Source organism: Mustela erminea, chromosome 10, assembly GCF_009829155.1.
Source record: "Mustela erminea isolate mMusErm1 chromosome 10, mMusErm1.Pri, whole genome shotgun sequence".
Taxonomy (NCBI): Eukaryota; Metazoa; Chordata; class Mammalia; order Carnivora; family Mustelidae; genus Mustela; species Mustela erminea.
Window position 1 is genome coordinate 34,559,655 of NC_045623.1, and position 27,516 is coordinate 34,587,170.

At 38.3% G+C, this 27,516-nt stretch overlaps 1 protein-coding gene across 1 annotated transcript; it reads left to right on the plus strand.

Moving 5' to 3' along the window:
* Window positions 1-637: 637 nt before the first annotated feature.
* On the plus strand, window positions 638-22,758 carry LOC116567129 (guanylate-binding protein 6-like). The gene is made up of 12 exons (XM_032302012.1): window positions 638-652; window positions 775-866; window positions 8,629-8,845; window positions 10,036-10,163; window positions 15,140-15,249; window positions 15,447-15,643; window positions 16,986-17,231; window positions 17,995-18,275; window positions 18,970-19,182; window positions 20,663-20,765; window positions 21,067-21,260; window positions 22,479-22,758. The coding sequence occupies exons 3-12, from the start codon at window positions 8,656-8,658 to the stop codon at window positions 22,713-22,715; spliced, it is 1,899 nt and encodes a 632-aa protein (XP_032157903.1). The 5' UTR covers window positions 638-652; window positions 775-866; window positions 8,629-8,655; the 3' UTR covers window positions 22,716-22,758.
* Window positions 22,759-27,516: the final 4,758 nt, after the last annotated feature.

The window sequence follows — 27,516 nt, forward strand, 5'->3', positions numbered from 1 at the left end:
ATGATTACACACACATATGGAAATAATACAAATAAAGGGAACAAAAGATACAACCCCAAAACAGACTCTTAACTATAGAGGAAAAACTAATGGTTAGCAGAGAGGAGGTGGATGGGGATTGGGTGAAATAGGTCAAGGGAATTAAGAGTACCTTTATCTTGATGAGCACTAAGTAATATATGGAATTGCTGAATCACTATATTGTACACCTGACACTAATATAACACTGTATGTTTACTACATTGGAATTAAAATTTAAAAAATTAAGTAAAAATAAACATACATTAGTCCAGAAAAAAATTCTAAAAAGCTCATTCAATTTTCCTTGGCACTATATAATAGGGACCATATTTAAAATCTTAAAGCTCTCCACTGACAAATGAACTCAGGAATTCCCACTAGAAGAAAAATAGTTGAAATAAATCTTGCTTTATACAACTTTCCTTATATTTGTGCCAAGAATTTTCTATTTTTCCTGTGTGTTAAGGAAACTTAAGCCCACTGAGAGAGACATATGAACAAGAGAGGCCAGCAAAGCCCTCAAAGATGGGGAAGACAAAAGAAAGCTGAGGGAGTGTGTTTACTAAGATCTGACTCTTGAGTACTGTGGGCTTTCCCTCATTTCATCTCATCCTGAACTGAACATCCACATGTACGGTCTAGTCTGGTGATTCATGTTGCCTGAATTACTTCTACTTTCAATTTCAATTTTAACACGTGATTTAAAGGGTAGATATTTCTAACTTCCTTAGTTAGTTTTTTTTTTTTTTTAAGCTTTTATACGAGGAAGCTAAAAGGTGGAAGGAGCAAGTGAGCAAGCAGTGAGCAGCTAAGACTGTTCTCGAACCTGCTGTGCTACATAGTAGGTAAGTGCATCTTCTTTTATATGCAACATGGTCTTGAACTGGACTTGATCTCTGATTGAAAGTGACAACTGAGGAAGGGCAGGAGGGGCAGGTTGCCTTTTGTCTGACCCATCAGGGTCTTGGCTGGCTTTAGTTTTAGGGAAGCTCAGCTCTGCCTCTGAAACGGTATCAGCTGCAAAGGAACAGCCAAGCACACCATGTCTCCCTGGATATGCTGCTTCGGGAACAGTGTCAGCTCAGGAAAGCAGAAACTAGAGTGGAAGGAGTCCCCATGGGAGCCTCCCAAATTTACTCTTACCAGGCTCTGTGGCAGACATTAGAATTCATAGAACAAGACAGTGTCCATCAAGGAGCTTACAGGCAATGATAATCTAAAGAGATAATTTCTTTCTAATCTTTCTATTAGTCAAACTTAAGAAAGCTTCAGATTGAGAGTTCTGTAAATCTCCATGTAGAAATAAATTTAGTTCCCACATCACTGATCTTTATTAGTTAAAAGTAACTATGTTGTCAGTCTGTCTGTCTCTGTCTCCTTGCCCCCCTCTGGTGTTGTTGATTTTTTCATAGGAACATCAGAATCACCTGCACCGGTTGTTAAATGTATAGAATCTGGGTTTAACAATTTCTTTGGATGATTCTTAGGCAGTTCAAATGTTGAAATCCAGTCCTGAACAGGATCGAACAGTTGCACTTTGCTCATTTGAAGTAAAAAGCTCTGTGGCTCATTCACAGCTAGGAAACCGCAGACCTGTTTTCATAAAGCTGTTCAGTTGTTCCTGTCACATCTCCCTCAGCTTCTTCTAATCTTCTCTGTAAGGAGGGGACCGTGAACCTTCAGGCATTACAACGTAGCTGTTCAAGGCTTCTCTTTTACCTGCATGTTCATTGCTCCCCACACTGAAGAATCAGACAGAAGGAGGTGGGACAGGAGCATGTGTCTGAACTTGCTTACTGCTCTGATCTGACAAAGAATTTATTTGTAGATCTTGTTTCTTAGAAATCTGTAGTTTGTGGAGTGGGTTGAAATGCAGAGCCCAAAGGACCAAATTGTTCAATGCAATTGTTGGCAGATAAATCTCCATTTATTCAACATACACTGAAATCCTATTTTGTGCTGCATGCTATGCTAAGACAAAAGCTTATGGTATCTAATTTAATTATCAAAATATCCTCCAGGTTGGACCTATAATTTTATCCACATTACCCTTATAATTATCTTTAAAATCTTAGGTTTAGCTAGGTAAGGCTCATTGTTTAAAGGGCCATGAGCAGTAAATAATAGAGCTGGTGTTAGACACTTTTTGAATATGTGACATATAAATATAAAACTGCATATTGGAAACATTTGAATATAATAGCATGTTTACATATTCTGATTATGAAAAATACATATTGTGAACCGAGAAAAGGAGGTAAAATTGAAGATGAGCAAAGGCCTTTATTGGGGTCTCAGAATTGTAATTTGGGGAGCCAGATTCTAAAGTGAACAGAAAAGTGTCCTGTTCATGTGGGAAAAGTACGGGGTTTTTATGAGAAAGAAGGAAGGGTCTTCTTATCTTCTTATTTAGATAAAGAGTAGAGAAAAAACACGGATTTAATGCTGACTGGTGGAGCTCTTCTGATTACCATCTTGTTGATGATGTTACTGGTGCTATCAAATGAAGCTGTCCCTCGTATGCATTAACTTTACTGTCCTCATATGATCTACATGTCAGTTGCTCTGCTGATATTTTATGAGCAATTGCTTGAAACTGTTACCACTCTGGTCCAGTTAAAGAGCTCATTCTTCGGAAAAGAAAATGGAGCTTCAAAATGGAGTCTCTTATGTCAAAAATGTTATGTAACTCCACAATATTAGAAAACCATTTTAATATAATGCAATCAAAAATATGTCAGGAGACCACAATTTTACCTTAAGTACTTAATTTTTTATATTAAAATTTAATTTAAAAAACATTTACAAGAAAATCTCAAATACTATTCACCTAGATTTCTCGACTGGTGACATTTTGCTAGATTTGCTTTATCTCTCTAGATATATGTGTATGTCTCCCTACATAATATAAAATGATATTTGCATACACACACACTCATATATATATAGTTATATATATAAATATATATATAGTTTCCACTCATAGCAGTAATTTGCAGAAAAATTGACCATCTCAGCTAAGTACTTCAGCATGTAGTATCTCAAGATTTAGGACATTCTCCTGCCGTCCCTGTTTGAAAGGGAGGCTACATTCTTTAGACTGACCTCATTCCACTTACCACTCCCATTCCCAGTACTTGTCAACCTGCAGACAAAGATGAGCGCAGGGTTCACATGTTCACAGCTCTCTAATACTAGAGAGCATAATGTGATATGTGATTATGAAGAGAAGCTACATAGGTTAATCTACTGATAAAGGAACTGACAGGATAATCAATGTCTTTAAGGAAGAACATTCTGTCCACTAAGTGGCTGCAGTAGCATATGACAGAGAAATGGATTATCCGGTTGTTGTTTTTCTAAAAAAAAAAATGCTTTAAAATTGTAATAAAAAATATGTGTAACATAAAATTTACCATTTTAGCCATTTTAAGAGTATAGTTCAGTGACACTAAGTACATTCTCACTGTTGCACAACTATTACCACTATCTGTCCCCAGAGATTTTTTTCATCTCAAATGGAAACTCAGTACCCTTTGAACAGTAACTCCCTATTCCCCTGCCTTCTGCCCATGGTAAACACTATTCTACTTTCTGTCTCTATGCCTTTGACTATTTTAGGTACTTCTTGTAAGTGAAATCATGAAATATTTGTCCTCTGTGTCTGGCTTATTTCACTTTAGAATAATGTCTTCAGTGTTTATCAATGCTGTAACATGTATCAGAATTTCATTCTTTTTTACAGCTGAAAAATATTCCATTGTATGATTATGACACATTTGGTTGATCCATTCATCCCTTCATGGACATTTTCACTTCTTGGCTACTATGAATACTGTTGCTATGAATACTGGTGTACAAAATCTGTTTGAGTCCCTCCTTTTATTGTTAAAATTTTTTTTTAAGATTTTTAAATTTATTTATCAGAGAGAGAGAGGGAGAGAGCAGGCACAGGTAGACACAATGGCAGGCAGAGGCAGAGGGAGAAGCAGGCTCCCTGCTGAGCAAGGAGCCCGACGTGGGACTCGATCCCAGGATGCTGGGATCATGACCCGAGCCGAAGGCAGCTGCTGTTCCAAGATTCATTGTTTATGTACCACACCCAGGGCTCCATGCAAAATGTGCCCTCCTTAATATTCACCACCAGGCCAACCCATTCCCCCATCCTCTCCCCTCTAAAACCCTCTGTTCCTCAGAATCCATACTCTCTCATGATTCACCTCCCCCTCCCAAACCCTCCCTTCACTTTTCCTTTCCTTCTCCTAATGTCCTTATGTTATTCCTTATGTTCCACAAGTAAAACCATGTGATAATTGACTTTCTCTGCTTGATTTATTTCACTCAGCATAATCTCCTCCAGTCTCATCCATGTTGATATAAAAGTTGAGTATTCATCCTTCCTGATGGCTCAGTAATAATCCTAATAATCCATTATATATATGGACCACATCTTCTTTATCCATTGGCCTGTTCAAGGGCATCTTGGCTCTTTCCACAGTTTGGCAATTGTGGACACTGCTGCATGAATATTAGGGTACATATGGACCTTCTTTTCACTACAACTGTATCTTTGGGGCAAGTACCCAGTAGTGCAATTGCAGGGTCAAAGTGTAGCTCTATTTTTAATTTTTTGAGGAATCTTCACACTGTTTTCCAAAGTGGCTGCACCAACTTGCATTCCCACCAACAACGTTAGAGGGTTCCCCTTTCTCCACATCCTCTCCAACATTTGTTGTTTCCTGTCTTGTTAATCTTTGCCATTCTAACTGGTATAAGGTGGTATCTCAATGTGGTTTTGATTTGAATCTCCCTGGTGGCTAATGATGATGAACATTTTTTCGTGTGTCTGCTAGCCATTTGTGTGTCTTCTTTGGAGAAGTATCTGTTCATGTCATCTGCCTCTTTTTTGACATGATTTTCTGTTTTTTGGGTGTTGAGTTTGGAGTCAAACTTTTGATATTTTTCTACCTATGCCCTGAAACGGAAATGCTGGATCAAATGGTAGACTCTGAGGGGAACCAGCATAGTGTTTCCACAGTGGTTGTAACATTTTCCATGCCTACCAGCAATGCACAAGGGTTCCAATTTTTCCTACATCTTGGTCAGTGCTAGTTGTTCAGTTTGTTTTTGTTTTCATTTTTTTTAATAATGGCTATGCTAATGGGTGTGAAGTTGTACCTCACTGTGGTTTTGATTTGCATTCTCATAATGATTAGTGATGTTGAACATCTTTTCACGAATCTATTGCATAAAGGTATCTTCTTGGGAGAAATGTCTGAGTCCTTTGCCCATTTTTGAATTGCATTGTTTTTGTTGTTATTACTGAGTTGGAAGAGTTCTTAAAGATTCTGGATATTAATCCGTTAACAGATATGTGATAAATCAGTTATCTTCTCTTATTCTGTGAGTTTCCTTGTTACTCTGTTGAAGGTGCTCTTTGATATACAAAAATTATTAACTTTGATGAAGTCCTATTTACCATTTTTTCATATTTTGATCATGCCTTTGGTGTCCTATCCAAAAATATCATTGTCAAATCCAGTACGAAGGTTTTCTCCTGTGTTTGCTTCTATGAATTTTTGTAGTTTCATCTCTTCTGTTTAAATCTTTGATATGTTTTGAGATAAATTTTATAAATGGTGTTAAAATAATGGTCCAACTTCATCCTGTTGCATGTGAATATCACATTTCCCCAGCACCACTTCTTGAAAACACTGTGCTTTCCCCATTGGGAAAATCTCAGCAGGCTTGTCAAAAATCATTTGGCCATGTATGGGAGGGTTTATTTCTGGTCTCTCTGTTCTATTCCGTTGGTCAATATGCCTATCTTTACACCAGTACACACTGCAACTGGACTGATTTTATTTATATATCATTTTCCTGATTTACTTTGTTGTGTTTCCCTTTAGCTTTTTGAGCATAGTTAAGAAAATTACTTTAGTCTTTGCCTAGAACACGCAATGCTTGTGTTTCTTCAGGGATGTTTCCTGCCACATTTGTTTACTTCCTTTGAATGGGCTGCATTTTCTTATTTCTCTGCATGCCTTGTGATTTTTGCTGTTTCAGTTGAAAACTGGTCATTTATAGAAACAGCCACCTTTTCCATTCTTTGTATACAGATTTTGTACTAAGGAAGTCTTTGCTCATTAGCTGGGTCTTGGTCTTGAGCCTTAGGCTTAACCTAGGGAGAAACCTTAAAAGTCTTTTTAGGGCTTTTCTGAGCACGCATCTTACCTGAGCTTATGTGTGGCTTTTTCAATCCCCCCCTATACGTGCTGCTTTTAAATGTCTTAATTACCCTCTGAAAATCTCCTTGGGGCCTTTGATGGTCTATTGTTTGTCTCTACCCTGAAAAAGGAAAAAATTCTATTTCTCGCAACACTGTTCTCAATACCTCACTTCTGGTCACCACATATATGGGCAATCTTCCGCAGTAAGTAATTCTGACACAAACAGTCTGAAGTTAGTGCCTGCCCTACAAAGTAAGGGCACAGCCCCACAGGACTAGCCCCACTTCAGGTGCCAATCTCAATTCCAGTTTGTCACCTGTGCTTCTGAGTGGCTATGTTCTCCATCTGTACTCCATATTCAGTACTTTGCTAGAACAGCTTCCAGAACTCATGAAAAACAGTTTACTCACTAGACTACTGGTTTATAAGAGAGAAAGAAAGAAAGAAAGAGGATATAACCCCAAAACAGCAAGATAAGAGAGATGTGTAGGGCAAGGTATCAAAAAAAGGGTGTGGAGCTTCCATCCTCTCATCTTCTCTCTGGGCACACCACTCTCTGAGCACATGCACATGTTCACCAACCCAGAAGCTCTTTAAACTCCTTCAGTTAAGGTTTCTAATGTAGTCCTCATTAAATAGGCATGATTCAGTAAATCATTGGCCTTTGGTTACTAACTCAACCTGCAGCTTTTCTCTCTGCCCCAGGGGTGGGATTGAGGCTGAACCCTCTAATCACATGGTTGGTTCCCTTGGCAACCAGTCTTCCCTCTGTGGTCATCCAGGGTATGTACCAAAATCACCTCATTAACATAAACTCGAGTGTGTTTGAAAGGTGTTATGTTTCACAGAAGACACTTCTTTCACCTTCTTTATTCTGGAACTACTTTAGGACCTATTTTAGGAAACAAGGACAAAAAACAAATATTATAACAAAAGATACTTCCATTACCTTCATCACTTGGGAAATTAAATGTATTTTGGAAGCTGTGTGTCAGGAGCCCAGAAAAAGACCAAATACGTACTTCTTATATTAAATCACAAAATTACACACTCATAATATTTTGCCAGAGGGGTCTGCAAGTCAGTCTCCCTGCAGCTTTCCCAAGCAATGCCCCTTGCTTCTCCCTGTCTGAGATCTGAATCTGAGATCTGAAAGACCCGTCCTTCAGGCAGCTCAGAACAGATTAGAACTTCATAAACATAGTCTGCTCTGCTCCATCCAGTCTAAAGGAGGGATGTGGGAACTGAACTACTGCCTAAGATGGTCTATTTTTGTTTTTTGTTTTTATTTATTTGAGAGACAGAGAATGACTGGGGCGTGGGGGTAGGTGCAGAGGGAGAGAGAGAAGCAGACTCTGTTGAGCAGGCAGCTGAACACAGGGCTTGATGACAGGACATTGTAATCATGATCCAAGATGAAGGCAGACACTTAACTGACTGAGCCACCCAGGTGCTTCAAAGATGGTCTGTTTGATGTCTTTCCTGGTAATTTCTTGCCCCAGGCATCTGCAGATCCATGGTCTGCAGTTCATGAGCAATACCCATGAAAAACAATGCCAGTGCTTCTTTCTATCTGATATCTAAGTTATGTCACTATTTTCCTGGCCCCTCCCCCTGTCTGGGCTCCATGAGTGAGATAAAATGGAGACGTGAAGAGGTAAACTCCATATAGGTCAGAACACTGTGAACAAGGTCTGCTCTGTTCCCTCTGGGTCAAAGGAGAAAAGTGGGAACTGGTTTACAGTTTCCTTTCCTTGAAAGGAAAAATACCACAGAATTTCCTACCATTTTTAATATGGCTTTTTCTTCACTGGATGTTTGCTTGGTGGCTTTAGATATTTTACTCTTTTTGCAGAACTACTGTAAGATTATTCTAGCCCATATTTTGGTTATTTTTTATATGTCCTCAGGGAAATAAGAGCTTAGAACTTCCTAGCTTGCCATTTTGCTCAGTTGTCTAGGCTTAAACCTGGCTTTATGTCTTACTCGGCTTTTGTTAGACTCATTTATTTTTTTGTAAAGTGGGTACAAGGGATACAATAATTTCTAACTTGTAGGGTCTTATAAGTATCAATGAGGCTGAGTATGTAAGGTATGTTTTACAGGACCTGGTATATTGTAGGCTCTCAGTGACAGTAACAATTGCTTGAATTTTATTATTACTATTGAAGCAAAACTTTGAAGAATAATATTCTATGTTTCATCACTAATATCATCACAAATTTGGGAGAGTAATAGAGGAAGCCCTCTGCAGTCTTGTAACTCTAGATTACATTTTGTCTCATAGAAAGTACAGAAGTTTCACCTAGTCCTAAACCGATGGGTGCTTTGGATAACTCCAAGTCAGAGAATGATTTTGTAATCTTATTTCTACTAGGAGGCTTTTTTAGGTTGGCAGATTGCCATGGCATCTGGACCCCATATGACAGCCCCCATTTGTCTGGTGGAAAACAACAATATGCAGCTGTCAGTGAACCAGACAGCTATACAGATTCTTGAAAGGATTTCTCAACCAGTAGTGGTGGTGGCCGTTGTAGGACTGTATCGTACCGGCAAATCCTACTTGATGAACCGTCTTGCGGGACAGAACCGAGGTGAGTGTTGTACTCAGCCTGGGGCCAACTGGTTACCTCTAGCCATATCTCTTATGCCTTTAGTTTTTTTTTCCCTGGTCACAAGAAAGGAGAGCCAAACTTCTCACAATCAACCAACCTTCTGATTCTAATTCTCACCACTAAATTACTCTTAATGTAATCTGTTACCATGCTGTTTTACTGCTGCTAAGGAAAATCTTCCTTGCTAATGCTCAGGATCCTACCTTCTTTAACCTGATCGAGTACTGGGTTCTTATAATTGCATCTCTTCTCCCTTAGAACACATTTACTTTTTTATGGGATATCAACATATAAAGATGTCTGAATACACATTGAGGGATAGAAATAGAAAAATGTTCACTTTAAGCCCAAAAGGCTGACCTATAGCCTGCATAATTCTGATAAGGATCAAATATGTGCTGGCTGCTACATTCTTGAAGAGTCTCAGGACTGCCTGTATACCTCACCAATAGCTGCTATTGAACTGAATAAGAAGCACCAGAGAAATCTTGCAAAAGTAGTTTATGAATAGAAATTCTAAGATACATTTATGATCTAATACCTCTACACATCCCCTTCCTCTTGAGTTGTAAGCATATAACCACCAGCTTCATACAGAAAAAGTGTAGCTCTTTTGCCAATGGGTCTTATCCCCATGCTACTTGAATAAACTTACTAAGTTGCACTATGAAATATCTCAAGAATTCTTTCTTGACTATTGTGCTCAAGGACCCCAGGACACCTATCATCTTAAAATTCCTTCCTGGGTTTCACATCCTATTGTAGTTGACAACCTTCCTCCCCCCTTTTTTAATCACTTTGGAAAAAAATGTGATCTCAGTTTCCTTTCTACTTTTTCTTTTCCCATGTTTCTCTTTAATTCACTGTTCTCTGACTTTGTGCCTCAACATTCTCTCAAAATTCTCATTGATGGTTATCAATGATTTCCATTTTTCAAATTTATTTTTCCTTCAATAATGGCTCTTTGCCTCCATCTTGACCACTTGCTTGGCATCACTGCCCTCCTTGAATCAGAAGACACAAAATGGGACATCCTTAAGGAATTTGAGAAAGAGCAATCTTGTATGCTAGGGTACTTATTTACATTCCAAAAAGTCTGACTTTGTACCCTCTGGCTGCTTAGATGAATCTCCTGTCACTGTATGTTGCCTTCTCCCCTCCCCTTGCAGGTTTCCCTCTGGGCTCTACAGTGCAGTCTAAAACCAAGGGCATCTGGATTTGGTGTGTGCCTCACCCCTGCAAGCCAAACCACACCCTGGTCCTTCTGGATACCGAGGGCCTGGGTGATGTGGAAAAGGTAAGAAGACAGTCACAGGTAAACCCCTTTTTTTCCGTATTTGCTCCTTACTTCTTCATGATATTTTTGTAATTTAACTGTTGTGATCTATTTGCAAAATCTAGAAATCCAATAATAATAAATAAGGCATTCTGGTTTCTTTAAAGTTCACTTCTAGGTAAGATATGGTATATTAGATAAAATCTTTTATTTCTTGATACTGGTTGAATCATTTGAATTATTTTATAAATATTTTTAAAACACTTATTTATTTATTTGAGAGATAGTGAGATATATTAAGACTGTGAGTCATTGGAGGGGCTGAGTGAGAGAGAGAGAATCTCAAGTAGACTCCCTGCTGAGCACAGACCCTGATGTAGAGCTTGATCTCATGACCTGCAGATCATGAGTTGAGCTGAAACCAAGAGTCAGATGCTCAGCTGACTGAACCACCAAGGGGCTCTGAAGTATTTGATTAAATTTAAGAAATAATTATTGAATAGCTAAGTTGAAGTCTCCTGGCTTACTACTTTAGATGACAGTCACTACAATAAATGTCCTACCCTCAACGCATCTTCAGTCGAGTTGAGAAGACCACACAAATGCAGTCAGATTTAATAAAATTTGACTGGGAAAGAAGCAAGTTGGAGAGAGGAAAAAGTTGTATCACAATGCAGTTGTTGACTTCTGTCACTTCCATGGGAGTTCTCTTGCTGGGATGATTTTTATCCTGAGTTGGGACAAGGGTGCGGATAAATCATGGAAAGCCTACTCTGGAAGCCTTTCTAATTAACAGAATAATTTTTCTTCCATCAGCACTCCCACTAGCTGGGGGAATCAGTCCTTCAATTTTACAAAGTGATAAGGGCAGCACACCATAGTCTGTACCACTTATGTTAAGCATAAGGGTGCCTTGATGGGAAAGAGGAGAAACATCAACTCCATCCTAGGAGAAGAAATATTTCTGATTTATCTTCCAGATGAAGTGTGTATTAGAGGTGTGGAGTTAAGAGATTATGTTTACATTTCTTATGGTGAAATTCATCATCTACCCAAAGAGCATTACAGAAGGCTTTGAGATACCTTTGAATGTGCTGGTTCTATAAAAGCAAGTGTTTGGGGGCACCAGATCTGGCACAGCTGGTACACTAAATGACTCTCAGTTTTGGCTTAGGTGTGACCTTGGGGTGGTGAGATTCAGCCCCACCCAGCTCCACACTCATGGCAGAGTCTATTCTACTTCAAGACTCTCTCCTTCTCCTCCCCACCCTGGCTCTCTTTCTCCCAAATAGGTAAATAAGTCTTTGAACAGCAACAACAGCATGTGTTTGTCCTATAACAAACATTTTCGGATGAATTTTTTTTTTTTAACTTGCTACTAATGGTGGAAATGAATGATTACTCCTTATGTGCCTTACATTGAGACTTACTTGGAGATGGTATTTAAATTTCTGTAGCTCTCCATTTATTCCAAAAGAGGAGTTAGAAATTCTCTATTTCTTTTTCTATTAATTTTTAATTTGTGGAAATCAGTATGGAGGTTTCTCAAGAAGTTAAAAGTAGAAATACCATATGTTTCAATAATTCCATTACTATTTACCAAAAGAAGAAGAAAACACTAATCCAAAGAGGTATATGCACCCCTCTGTTTACTCAAGCATTATTTACAATAGCCAAGATATGGAAACAACCTAAGAGTCCATTAGTAGACAAATGGATAAGGAAGATGTGGTATAAATACACAATGGAATATTACAAAGACATAAAAAAGGATGAGATTGTGCCATTTCCAACAGCATGGAGAGACCTAGAGAGTATTATCCTAAGTGAAATAAGTCAGACTGAGAAAGACAAATACCTCATTTCACTCATATGTGGAATCAAAGACCCACAAACACACACATACATTAATACACATGTATTAAGAAACAACATGCACATGAGACACGCTGAGAATGAAGTCTGTGTTTCTTCATGTCTGTATTTGACGAGTTCTTGAAATTCAGCTCAAGACTTCCAGTAAGCCTTCATAACATATACTCTTTCTCCAAGTTACACAGTTCTGGTCTTCCTTGATAAAATTCTAAATCTTTGTTTCTTTTTATTTTTTTAAATTTATTTTTTATTTTCAGCATAACAGTATTCATTATTTTTGCACCACACCCAGTGCTCCATGCAATCTGTGCCCTCTATAATACCCACCACCTGGTACCTTGACCTCCTACCCCCTGCCCCTTCAAAACCCTCAGATTGTTTTTCAGAGTCCATAGTCTGTCATGGTACACCTCCCCTTCTAATTTCCCCCAACTCCCTTCTCCTCTCCATCTCCCCTTGTCCTCCATGATATTTGTTATGCTCCACAAATAAGTGAAACCATATGATAATTGACTATCTCTGCTTGACTTATTTATTCAGCATAATCTCTTGCAGTCCTGTCCATGTTGCTACAAAAGTTGGGTATTCGTCCTTTCTGATGGAGGCATAATACTCCATAGTGTATATGGACCACATCTCCCTTATCCATTCGTCTGTTGAAGGGCATCTTGGTTCTTTCCACAGTTTGGTGACCGTGACCATTGCTGCTATAAACATTGGGGTACAGATGGCTTTTCTTTTCACTACATCTATATCTTTGGGGTAAATACCCAGGAGTGCAATTACAGGGTCATAGGGAAGTTCGATTTTTTTTTAATTTTTTATTTTTTATAAACATATATTTTTATCCCCAGAGGTACAGGTCTGTGAATCACCAGGTTTACACACTTCACAGCACTCACCAAAGCACATACCCTCCCCAATGTCCATAATCTCACCCCCTTCTCCCAAACCCCCTCCCCCCAGCAACCCTCAGTTTGTTTTGTGAGATTAAGAGTCACTTATGGTTTGTCTCCCTCCCAATCCCATCTTGTTTCATTTATTCTTCTCCTATCCACTTAAGCCCCCATGTTGCATCACCACTTCCTCATATCAGGGAGATCATATGATAGTTGTCTTTCTCTGCTTGACTTATTTCGCTAAGCATGATACACTCTAGTTCCATCCATGTCGTCGCAAATGGCAAGATTTCATTTCTTTTGATGGCTACATAGTATTCCATTGTGTATATATACCACATCTTCTTGATCCATTCATCTGTTGATGGACATCTAGGTTCTTTCCATAGTTTGGCTATTGTGGACATTGCTGCTGTAAACATTCGGGTGCACGTGCCCCTTTGGATCACTACGTTTGTATCTTTAGGGTAAATGCCCAATAGTGCAATTGCTGGGTCATAGGGCAGTTCTATTTTCAACATTTTGAGGAACCTCCATGCTGTTTTCCAGAGTGGCTGCACCAGCTTGCATTCCCACCAACAGTGGAAGAGGGTTCCCCTTTCTCCACATCCTCTCCAACACATGTTGTCTCCTGTCTTGCTAATTTTGGCCATTCTAACTGGTGTAAGGTGATATTTCAATGTGGTTTTAATTTGAATCTCCCTGATGGCTAGTGATTATGAACATTTTTTCATGTGTCTGATAGCCATTTGTATGTCTTGATTGGAGAAGTGTCTGTTCATCTCTTCTGCCCATTTTTTGATATGTTTGCCTGTTTCGTGTGTGTTGAGTTTGAGGAGTTCATTATAGATCCTGGATATCAACCTTTTGTCTGTACTGTCATTTGCAAATATCTTCTCCCATTCGGTGGGTTGTCCCTTTGTTTTTTTGACTGTTTCCTTTGCTGTGCAGAAGCTTTTGATTTTGATGAAGTCCCAAAAGTTTATTTTCACTTTTGTTTCCTTTGCCTTTGGAGACATATCTTGAAAGAAGTTGCTGTGGCTGATATCGAAGAGATTACTGCCTATGTTCTCCTCTAGGATTCTGATGGATTCCTGTCTCACGTTGAGGTCTTTTATCCATTTTGAGTTTATCTTTCTGTACAGTGTAAGAGAATGGTCGAGTTTCATTCTTCTACATATAGCTGTCCAGTTTTCCCAGCACCATTTATTGAAGAGACTGTCTTTTTTTCCCACTGTGTATTTTTTCCTGTTTTGTCGAAGATTAGTTGACCCTAGAGTTGAGGGTCCATATCTGGGCTCTCTACTCTGTTCCACTGGTCTATGTGTCTGTTTTTATGCCAGTACCATGCTGTCTTGGTGATCACAGCTTTGTAATAAAGCTTGAAATCAGGTAACGTGATGCCCCCAGCTTTATTTTTGTTTTTCAACATTTCCTTAGTGATTCGGGGTCTCTTCTGATTCCATACAAATTTTAGGATTCTTTGCTCCAGCTCTTTGAAGAATACCAGTGGAATTTTGATCGGAATAGCATTAAAAGTATAGATTGCTCTAGGCAGTACAGACATTTTAACAATGTTTATTCTTCTGATCCAAGAGCATGGAATGGTCTTCCATCATTTCTATTACAGCTATAGGTTCCACTGCTTATGGACATTACTAAAATATAAGATTACTAATATCTTTATAGGTATTGTCATCTTTATTACATTCATTGTTATGGATGTTTGTCACCACTTTAAAACAGTCACCCTGAAAGTAACTATTGCTATTTTCAAGTTTGCTTCTTAAATAAAAAAGCAGTGGGATACACTCAGTAGCTTCCTATAAACATTTGTGGAATTTAATTGAATATAATTTGAATTCCCAGTTATAGCAACTTTGGTATATTTTATATAGCTCTACATAGAATGAATAAATGCTATCACTCACCATTGCACACCAGGTACTGTACTAGTTTTTCTATATATGTTACTTTATTTCATCCAATTGAGGAAAAAGAAACCTATGCAATATTGGAATCTCTTTTATATGGAAGACTCACAATCACAAAAAATGTCTTTGTAATTGTCAAAGTTGATATCTGTATATATGTCTGTCTTCAAACTTATTTCTTTGCATGGCAAGAATGTTAGCTAAAGTAATAGAAGACTGATAGAAGAAGTGTCTGAATGAATTTCTAAAGACTAAACTCCTAAAACTCTTGCTCTAATATGCTTTCTAGGGTGACCCTAAGAATGACTCATGGATCTTTGCACTGGCTGTGCTTCTGTGCAGCACCTTTGTCTACAACAGCATGGGCACCATCAACCACCAGGCCCTGGAGCAGCTGCAGTATCCTTCCAGGGACCAAACCACTCATCTCAGTATGTTGATGGGAATAGAGTTCTAGTTAGTTTCTCCTTCCCTGTCACTTAGCTGCTTTTGGTGGAGCAGAGGGACCCAGGGCCAAGGAGAGAGTTTATAATTTTTTGTTAGAGGAAAGTGGGAATGATGAGTGGGCACTTCCTTTTCCTTAACTTGAGTCCTAGTTATGTGACAGAGCTCACAGAACTAATCAGGGCAAAGTCCTCCCCAGAAAAGGATGGAACACAAGATTCCACCGAGTTTGTGAGTTTCTTTCCAGACTTTATCTGGGCTGTACGGGATTTTACCCTGGAGCTGAAGTTAAATGATCATCCTATCACAGAAGATGAGTACCTGGAGAATGCCTTGAAGCTGATACCAGGTATTAGAACGTGGCCTGGGCAGTGGGTGGTTCAATAGAGGGTGGGAGCTGCTGAACACAGTCTGTTAACTTTGGGATAGCATTTGTATTCAAAACTAGATTAAAGTCTGTTGAAATGGTGACTTGAGCTTAGGTTGAAAAGCAGAGCCTAGGCCAGAATGAAATTATTCAAAACTCATCTGTTCTTTAAACAATGGCTAATGTAGCTACCAGATTTCACTGGGTGCTTTAACTTTCCAAAGACCAGATACATGTTCCTTACTTTGGCTTCTGTGTTGAAGAAAACAACTGACTGTAACACATTAGGCATGAAATTATATGGAAAATCAACATATTAATATATATAGAATATATTTCAATAAAAATATATTTTACAGTTAGATATTAATCTTCTCAAAGAAGGATATAATTTTCTAATACCTGCATAGATCTATCGCATAAAAAAATGACTATGCGTTCCAAGTAAACCTGAAGAAGTATGCCTTTTCAATCTATACCTTTTCAATATTTCTGATAATTATCAGAACATTCATTTTACTGTATATATCATAGTTTTCTCTTAATTCCCATATATTTGTCCATGTTATAATTTTGAAATAATAAATTATCTTAATGGGTTACATTTATAATGGTATAGATCTCATTAAACCTTGAGGGAAAGATCAATTCTGATTTATTCATTCTTGCTTTCAGTTTTCTACTTAGAGTTTCTGAAAACATTTAATGAGAAACTGGCTAGGCCGAAGAGCAATGCTATTAAATCAAATCTAGCCCTTTACCTCAAGGAGTTTGCAGAGTAGTGGTGACATCCTAGAATTACATTTTAGTTACATTTACTCTTCTGAGGTTTTTGTGAAATAAAATAGCTAACATTGTGCAAATTATTTCTAGCATCAAAGAAGTTTTCCTTCAATAACCAGTGTATGAATATGCTTAATACTGTTGTTCCTAAAACTGCTCCATTATCCCTTGATTGTGGCACTTGGTCCCAAGCTCAGTTTCTACCTTAGACCAAGAAGTTACATTTGACTCTTGATTTTTTTTTTTTTTTTTTTTTTTTTTGCCATTTGTTCAGTAAACATCTAATGAACAACTCTACCACCATTTTTAAGTCTGGACTTCTAAGCCATAGGTTTTAATTACCTGGACTGATGTCTCCCCTAATTTCTTTCCAAAATGCTACCATTGGTATGAGTTTGCTGTTCAAGAAAGTATTGAATGTCTATGTTAAAGGTGTTTCAAGCACAGGAGACAGCAAAGAATCAAAATCCCAATCATAAAAACCATTAGCTCCCTTGCCTCAAGACTGTTCCCAAGGTAATCTGTTGTTCCTATCCTTCAGGCAACAACTCTAGAATCCAAGCATCCAATCTACCCAGAGAGTGCATCAGGCATTTCTTTCCAAAACGGAAGTGTTTTGTCTTTGACCGGCCAGTAAATGAAACAAAACTCCTAGCTGATATTGAGAATATACCTGAACATCAACTGGATCCTAAATTCTTGACACAAGCAAACAATTTTTGTTCTTACATCCACACCCAGGCAAGAACCAAGACTCTCAGAGAGGGAGTCACAATCACTGGAAATCGTGAGTCTCCTTTTCACATTTCTGTGGGGCCTAATATCAGCATTTTTGTTTGATTCTATATGGAATTCTAGGTATACACACATTCTCACTCCATGGAGAGATGCGTTTGTTTTATAATTATCTCACTTTTAGGAGTTTACAAATTCCTCTCCAAAACTGCACACTTTGTCACTGATATCTGTGTCACTGACTTATCTGAAAAAAAAAAAAAAAACTTCCACTGATCAGAAAAAAATCACTAACAATATAAAAACAGAATATATTTCCTTTTTTTCCCAAAAGAAGTCCCATGTGATAAGGTTTATTTGTAAAAATAAATAAATAAATAAATAAATAAACAAACATTTTGGGTGTTTAGAGCAGTACAAAATAAATAGTATCCAATAAATTGGTGAAAATCCACTGGAAGCTTCAGAATTTGGAACAAATATAATCTGATTTACCCTTCCCCATCTGTATACATATATAATTTAATTTGCTTTTAATTTTTTAATCAGAAATTATGTTTTCCAGATACCTTTTAGTATGTTGGATAAAGGTAAATTTTTAATTTTTTTAACCATGTGACCTGCAGACCATAAAAATTTAAAGTCAATAGGAAAACAAAGATGAAGATAGGAGGAAGCAGGGCTGTGTGGCAGAGGGTGGGGTGAAGAGGGTGGTAGGTACGAGTACACGTGACTTCAGAAATGTAGTCTCAGAATCTGGAATCCTATGGGATAATAATTTGATCTTTATCCTTTCAATATCCTGGTTCATTCAGGGCTGAAGACTCTGGTGGTGACCTATGTGGATACCATCAATACTGGAGCAGTGCCTTGTTTGGAGAATGCAGTGACAACTCTAGCCCAGCTTGAGAACTCTGAGGCCGTGCAGAAGGCAGCCAACCACTACAGTGAGCAGATGTCCCAGCGACTGGCACTCCCCACAGACACGCTCCAGGAGCTGCTGGATGTGCATGCAGACTGTGAGAAGGAAGCCATTGAAGTGTTCATGAAGCATTCCTTCAAGGATGACAAGCAGGAGTTCCAGAAGTCTCTTGTGGTAATGTGTCTTAGTAATTATTCTTCAGGACTCTTCCTTTTGAAGAATGAAGCCTAGAAGTGCTTTTATTGACCCATGGCTCATATCTTACTCAAGGATAAAGAAATCTGGATTCTTATGTGAAAGAGAGTTTCAAAGGACTACATTTCTTTGTTTTTTTACTCCCTATACTAAAGCACGTTATCTAGTAATCTCTCTGATCTCTGAAGTATAGATATCTTCCTGATCTTTAAATACATCAATGAATTCCAAGCCTGCCCACAACACCCAAAAGTCATTCCTAAGCATGGTTGCTTTCTGGAACATACTCCCATTGTCACAAAGCAAATTTTCTCTTATCAGATGCTCATTCCAGGTCATTTTCAACTTATATTGCTCCTTGTTGTATCACTGTATCATTGACAATGAAATCACTGAATGCTCCAATGGCAAGGAGCCCCAGAGATTAGGCAATACAACTCCAACATTTCAGAAGAACCAGGAAGTTTAAGAAACTTGCCCAGAGTCTTGCAAAGAGCATTCAAGGTTGTGAGTAAGTCAAGTCTTGTGATTCCTGTTTTATTCCATGTCCTTCTGCAACAGAACACTTTTCTCATGAGGACCACAGTTAGACCAATCCTTCTACCAGATTCTTTGGAATGGTATTGTTTCTGTTCCTTTCTTCAGGTGACATCTCTCTACTTTCCCCTTGTAGGAACTCATAAAGGATAAGAAAGAGCATTTCTTGCAGCAGAATGAAGAGGCATCCCTTAAATACTGCCAGTCCAGCCTTGATGAGATGTCACAGGTCCTAAGGGAAAGTATTTCAGCAGGAACTTTCTCTGTTCCTGGGGGATACAAGCTCTACAGGGAAGCAAAAGAAAGTATTGAATGGAAATATTCACAAGTGCCCAGGAAAGGAGTGAAGGTGAGGAATAGGGGAGCATGGGGAGCCTACATAATGGAGTCTAAGGGGTCTTCAAATAATCTGAGAGCACAGCCCCTGTTGTGGGTGACAACAGCATGGGGATATCATGACAGTTTTAGCTTCTGAGGTCCACTATTTACTATTTACTCCTGAGAAGAGTGGAAATGCTTATTCCCCCCCAAAAAGAGTATGGATTTCTGAAATCCACAAGAGACGGAACAGAAATTACTCATTTCTTCATCCAACAACACAGCATTGACTATGCCAAGTGCTGACAATTTACAAGTTAGAGTCATTGTACTTAAGTATATGATCAAATGTAAGAGAGGAAGTCAAATACACGGACAATTGCATACAAAGTTATAACACATATCAACCTGTGTCGATGGTCTCTATATGGTGCACTGTTATGCAGCCATAGAAAGAATGTGATCATGCTATCTGAGACAACATAGATGGACCTAAAGAATATTATGCTAAGTGAAATAAGTCAAACTGAGATAGAGAAATACCATATGATTTCACTCATAAGTGGAATATTAAAACACACACACACAAATGAATAAGCAAAAAAAAAAAGAATCAGAACAATAAACACAGAGAACAAACAGGTGGTTGCCACGGGGAGGGGGTTGGTAGAATGGACAAAATGGGTGAAGGGTGGTGAGAGATACAGGTTTCCAGTTATGGAATGAATAAGTCATGAGACTGAAACGCACAGCATAAGGAATACAATCAACAAATTGTGATAGTGATATAGTGAGCTGGATGGTGGCTACACCTGTGGTGAACATAGCATAATGTGAGAACTTTAGAACCACAATGTTGTACACCCCAACCTAGCATAACATTGTGCGTCAACTGTACTCAAATTAAAAATAGTATAATAATAAAGAATAAATAAGAAAAAATGGGCTACATAGGTTGAGGTACAAACATAATAATAATTAAATAATAATGCAACTAATATATATTGGACTCTTATTTCTTATAGGCATAATGTAAAGCTGTTTCCCTAGACTCTTAAGTTTAATCCTTCAAACAACATTAGAAATGTCTATATTTATTGTCAACATTTTATAGATCTGAAATGAGAGGCACAAGCAGGTTAAAATAACTTGCCTAAAGTAAGCCAGCAAATGACAGAGGAGAGCAAGAGCACAAATTAGAGGCAACATTTCCCAGTGAGAAGCCAAATATATCAAAGAATCAGAGTCTGTGGATTTATAGAACTGAACATATTTCTGACTGGCTGGAACCTAGAGTAGGTAGAAGGAAGTAGCACAGGGGGAGAGCCTGGAGGGAGACAGGAAGCAGGAGCTATGGAGAGTCTCTGGTCACACTAAGGAGCTTGGACACCTTGTAGGGAGCCACTGTAGAATTTTAAGCATGAAGCAAAAATCATATGGACATACTTGTTTTTGCAGCACTAATCTCCATAGTGGAACTCTAAGTTCTTTGCTTCTTCTTGGTTCCTCAGGCAAATGAGGTCCTCCAGAGCTTTCTGCAGTCACAGGCTTCAATAGAGAAATCCATCTGGCAGGCAGATAAAGCCCTCACTGATGGGGAGAAGGCCATAGCAGGTATGGGGCAGGGCTTGGCTCACAATGGGTTGGGTATAGCCCTCAGGCAGGTGTGAGGGCAAAACAAGGAGCTTCCTCTTCTTGGAACAACTCTGCTAAGTCTAAAAACAAGGAACGTTATGATTGTTTGGGAGCCAGACAGGGACTTTCCCAAAATATTCTGAAATGTGGTTCCAATGGTGAGGACATGAATGATTCAGAGATTTTCCACTTTCCTTTCCAATTTGGTTTTGTCTCTGAGCTTAGATAGATATAAATCCTTGCTTAATTGTCTTGCCTCTCTAAACTTTCCTTGGGGCAGAGGAGCGGCTCAGCAAGGAGGCCGCTGAGAGAGAACAGGAGATGCTAAAACAGAAACTACTGGAGCAGCAACAGCAGATGGAGGCGCAACAGAGGAGTCTCCAGGAAAACATAGTCCAACTGGAAAAGAAGATGAAGAAGGATAGAGAAAACCTAATTAAAGAACAGAATATGATTTTGGAGCATAAGCTGAAGGTAGGTCTGCCCATGGCCTTGGTAATGCTTGGCGGTCCTTCTTCTGGTACCTCAGGAAAGGATGGGTGAAGGTTACAGGTATGGAGCTCATAGAAGGAAGCACTCTTGCCATTAACTGCTTGTGACTTATTAAAACCTTGAGTTCTTTGAATTCTTCTCCCTCTCCCTTTCCTTCTGCCTCTCCTTCCTCTCCTCTTCCTCCTCCTCGTCCTCTTCCTGCCCTTTCCCCTCCTCCTCCTCCTTCTTTTCTAAAAAAGCCTTTGAATTCCACTCTAAATATGTAGACTCTAGAGAGTTGAGGATGTGTAGGGCACCTCCAAGCTCTTGGAGAGTATAGATAGCATTTGAATTGCTATTTGGGGGATTTTAAAATGGTTTCATGAGGCTTGAGTAAATAGATATTCCAACCATATGTATTTTTTTTAATTAACAATTTTTTTCCCAAGTTTAAGAGTCTCTTATGGTTTGTCTCCCTCTCTGGTTTCATAGTTTTATTTTTTCCTCTCTTCCCCTATGGTCCTCTGACTTGTTTCTTAAATTCTGAAGATCCATATGTATTTAATACAAGCAGCAAGTGGTATGCTTTATCAAGATCACTGACAATTATAAGAAACACTATGACTGCCCAAAGACTGTAAGATAGATCTATGCTGACATTTAACTATCAGAAATGTACAGACTTAAAAACACAGGGAAGTGACAGCTTCTGAATTTGCTATATTGTGTCCAGGTGTGGGTGGTTTACTCAAGTTATCAGATGGCATAGGGAGGAATTCTCTCATTATCTTTCAAGACATGTTTATGATAGATTTCTATAAGAGCTTATAAGTTCCCATCATTTCTACTATTTGGGTGACCATATCAACACAAGTGGGATGGGACTGAGTGTGATCAAACCAAGGCTACCTTCCAACTGTTTTGTTTTTGGTTTTGTTTTTGTTTTTACGGAAACATGTTACCTTTGTCCTCGTATCAGGCTTAGCATCCTGGAAAACCTTAATGGTGTGTGAATTTCAGTAAGTTTTTAAATTATGTTTCTTCTCAATGTTTAGGTCCAAGTCAGGAAATATTCCTCAATACAAAATTCTCCTTTCTAGATTCAGCAGAAACAATTTTAGGACTAAAACAAAGATAGTTTAACCACATTTTTATATATGAAGTACAATTCTTGAAAAAAATATGGTAATTTTAAATTTTTACTTCTCACTTTCTGTTTAGGTCCAACGTGATCTGCTCAATGAAGGATTTAGAAAGAAATCTGAAGAGATGAATGAAGAGATAAAGCAGTTGAAATCTAGGGTTGAAGCTACTAAAAATAATGATACTCCCTGGTTTTCACAAGTCTTGGAGAACTTTGCAAATGAGATTGTTTCAAAATTTCTTTCTCCTGTTAGAATGTTACGTAATATTGATAATATTGTGCGCGGTGTGACCTCACTACTTAAAAAGAATTAGCTCTCCTTTTAAAGAAATTAAAGAATGTGGCTATATATTGTGACCTAATCTTGATGCATATGTTTTTCACTTCTATTCATCAAAGTTTTAAATATAAAAAATTGCTTGGGGGGCTGCCTGGGTGGCCCAGTGGGTTAAGCCTCTGCCTTCAGCTCAGGTCATGATCTCAAGGTCCTGGGATCAAGCCCCACAACAGGCTCTCTGCTCAGCAGGGAGCATGCTCCCCCCGCCTCTGCTGGCCTACTTGTGATCTCTTGTGATCTCTCTCTCTCTCTCTCTGTCAAATAAATAAATAAAAATCTTTAAAAAAATATATTAAAAGTACATACAAGAGGATATTAATGCCTGGCCCACATTAGATAGAATAAACTCATGTACAGTTGATATAACATGTTAACTTTTAGGAAATTTAGGGCACCTGGGTGGCTCAGTGGGTTAAAACCTCTCTGCCTTTGGGTCCTGGGATTGAGCCCTGCATCGGGCTCTCTGCTTGGCAGGGAGCGTCCTTCCTCCTCCCTCTTTCTCTGCCTGCCTCTCTGCCTACTTGTGATCTCTATCTGTCAAATAAATAAAACAAAATCTTTTAAAAAAAACTTTTTGTAAATTTATATGTGCAAAATTGTAAATATTTATAAAATCCACTGAGGCATCACTTTAAATAATGAAAGATTGCTTAATTTGATTAAGTAACTATCTATATAAATTGGTAATATAAATTGAACATGGGCCAGTATGAACACTGGAATACTATGAGCCAATAAATAAATAGAGCAGAGCTCTATTTGTACAAATATAGGAAATCTTGAAACTATATTACAAAGCAAAGAGATAAGGAATAAAACAGTGTGTATAATGTGTTCACTGTAAAAAAATATTATATGCAATCATACCTATCTATGTACACATAAAATATCTCTGGAATATTTGTTGAAACTGGTATCATTGGTTCCTTCTGAGAAGAACAGAATGGCATCAGGGGTAGGAGGGACACAGCCTTTTCATTATATAATCTTACCTTTTGATTTTTGTAAAGAAATCTTGAATTACCATTTTATAATAACAGAAAATATGGAGTAGAATGCCAATAATGATAATCATAAAAAGAATATAAAATTGGCTATGAGATAATGAAATTGTTCACTATTTCTAGAAAGGACATTAGCCTACTCAATAATGAGGGGGTCTAAGACTAAGATCAAAGTACCACGACACATAAAATTCACATCTTAATCTTATATTCATTTTGGTATTGGTTTTAAATCCCTTGTATTTACTTCAAAACTAAGGTATAAACTTTCATGTTGCCCTCTGAAGTCTCAGCTAAACTAGCCTCTGCTTCCTTTATTTGAGTTACACATTTTAAGATGTTAGAAGTAAATATAACTTATAATATTTATAATATATAAATGTGTATGAATAAATCACATAATAACATTGGCATCAAAACCAGAATCAATATAATCATGATATTATAATATTGTTATATTAATTATTATAACCATATTAATATTTTATATACTATATTTTATAAAATGAAATATTATTCAGCCATAAACAAGAATGAAATCTTGCAATTTGCAATGACATGGATGGAACTAGAGAGTATAATGTTAAGTTAAATAAGTCAGTCAGAGAAACACAAATACCATCTGATTTCACTCATATGTGGAATTCAAGAAGCAAAACATGAGCAAAGGGAAAAAGAGATAGAGAGAGACAAACCAAGAAACAGACTCTTAACTCTAGAGAACACCATTGATGGTTATCAGAGAGGAGATTTGTGGCGGGTTAGGTGAAACAGGCTATGGGGATTAAGGAGTGCACTTGTGGTGATGAGCACCAGGTTATTAAAATACAAACTTTAGGGATGCCTGGGTGGCTCAGTCAGTTAAGCATCTGCCTTCAGCTCAGGTCATGATCCCAGGGTCCTGGGCTTGAGCTCCCCATCGGGCTCCTTGCTCAGTGGGGAGCCTGCTTCTCTCTCTGCCTGCCGCTTCCCCTGCCTGTGATTTCCCTCTCTCTCTCTGACAAATAAATAAATAAAATATTAATCTCAGAAAACAAACTGAGGGTTGCTGGGTGGTGGTGGGGGGGTGTAGGGATAGGGTGGCCAGGTTATGGACATGGGGAGGTTATGTGCTATGGTGAGTGCTGTGAAATGTGTAAGCCTGATGATTCACAGACCTGTACCCCTGGGGCAAATAATACTTTATATTTTAATAAAAAAATAAACAAATAAAATAACATAAAGTAAAATAAAAACTTAAAAAGTGAAAATAAAAATACAACTTATCAAAATTTGTGAAATGCAATGCAAGTTGAAGGAGACTTGTAATATTTTCCTTCCTATGTAATCTGATAGTGTGTGAACGAAATTTTGGGAGAGGGACCAAGGAGACACTAAGATTCTGGATGTTTTTAAAATATATCTAATTGTGTAAAATATCCACTGTTCACAATTAGTCTTCTCAGCCTCAGATAGTTGCTTCTGGGGTCCCTCAAGAGCCCCCAGTGGAGGGAAGGTACCTTAAGGTTGAGTGACTATCAAGAGTGGAGGAGCCGGTGTGGGAAGGGAAAAGTCTAACATGAGTGGATTGAAGGCTGGAGTATGTAGGAGTTTTGAAGGGTGACATATTAATAGATTTCAGGTCTTTTAACAGCCAAAATGAAAGTATTGAATGGTCAATAAGTAGGAAACAGAAGTCCCTTATTTAGTAATTCCTGAATTACTGGCCAGGGCTCTCAAGCTCCTATTATAAATTATATTGTGGAATCCTGGGGAGTGACATGAATGGATCTATCTCTACCTATTATGGTGTTCTATCATGGGTTTCCACATCCCATGAATGCCCGATATCAGAATTCCTTGCCCACAAAAAGGAAAAATCCTGTCCACTGGTTGCTTTCAATTTTCAGTAAGATGAGTACTAATACTAAGGGGGTCAGACAAAGACATTAAGGGACACAGGTGTGAGGGAGATAAATATGGGGACTTGTGAAGGGAGTCCTTCAAGGTCACAATGAATTCAGTATCCCATCTCATGAAACTATTGGGATAGTTAGGCTAAGAAGGAAATTGTGTTGATCCTTAAGAGATCCTATAAAGATATGGAGAGACTGGGAGGAAAATTATGAGGAAAAAAATTTTTAATTTAAACTGTACTTACTTAAAAACAGTGCAATATTGGTTTCTGGAGAATTCAGTGAGTCATCACTTATAAACAAGACCCAGTGTTTGTTCCAAAAAGTGCCCTGCTTAATACCCTTCACCTATCTATCCGATCTTTCTTCCTCCATCAACCTTCATTTTGTTCTCTATCATTAAGAGAAGTGTGGTAGGTGCCCTTTGACTCATGAGGATAATAAAACCTTGTGAATTTAGAGACAATTAAGGGCATGGAAGGTCTACTTCCTCAGAGCTGAGTTAGTATTCCTCCTGTGAAGAAGGAATGTGGGTCTTCTCCCTCCTTTTGAGGGCTGGCCATCTCCAAACACAATGGCCTTTTTCTTTACAATATCAGCAAACATCCTGGTCAATGGAAGCCTATATTTTGGGGGCCTAAGTTTTTCTAATTGTTTTAACTGTAAATCCATGAGCTTGGGTTGTGTATTTTCTACTTTTGAAAAATACTATTCTTAGGCGCCCAGCTAGCTTAGTCGGTAGAGCATGAGACTCAAAAAAATACTATTCTCACCGTGCTAAGCTAATGTCTAAAATTCAAATATCTCAGCATTCTATCAGGAGAATTCCTTCCTTCCTTCCTTCCTTCCTTCCTTCCTTCCTTCCTTCCTTCCTCCGTCCCTCCCTCCCTTCCTTCCTTCCTTTCTTTTATAGTGTTAAGAAGCACAAGTCAGTTCATTCCAAAAGCCTGTGGTAGAGCAAAGGTTGTTTGCTAATTAAGTTCAAGCCCTGAGTGCTTTTTCAAAGTAGTTTCTAATTGGTGATGATAATTTGTCACAATTTCATCCTTCAGTTGTTTACAATTTCGAATACATGACCAATTAATAAGACAAAACTCAGAATGGCTTCAAGTAGTTTTTCCTTAGTTTTTTCATTATCTGACTAGCTCATCAGTAGCTTGAGATCCCTTAAAATCTTCCAAGATCTTTCATTTAGCTTTCCTAAGCCAAAGGGCATCTCTGGGTCCCACAAATAAATGGATAGGTTTATATAAGTTGGGGAGTCTCAGAGAGTAAGCACCTAAGACCTAAACTGTTCAGTAGATTTCCCTTTCTTTTTTAAATTTTTAAAGATTTTATTTATTTATTTGAGAGAGAGACAGAGAGAGTGAAAAAGAGAGAACAGTAGCAGATTAAGGGACAGAGGAAGGAGCAGTCTTCCCACTGAGTAGGTAGCCCCAGCAGGGGCTCTAGGATCAGAACTTGTGCCAAAAGTAGACACTTAACTGGCTGAGCCACCTAGGCATTCCTGGATTTCCCTTACTTTGGTGGGAACTTGGAGGATCTTTAACCAAAACCAAGGTTTATATGTTACTTCCTTAGTTTGGTCTTTGTTAGGATTAGGTTGTGCGAGTGGCTTGAACATCATGTACAGAAGACGGAGATCCAACAAATTAAGTAGTCAAGGGAAACTGAAGACCAGGAGAGCATTTTAAGAGGGGAAGGAAAAGGGGAAGTGAGAATATGGGGGCACCAAAGGATGGGATCTAAGGGACTGTGTTTGGAGAGGATGAAGAAGGGTCTTAAGGTCTGAATCAGTGGCCTTGAAACTTTTTGCTCTAGGGCTCCTCTATGGTGCAAGTAGTTAGCAGGGATTCAAGGAGGGGGGGGGTCTTCAGTC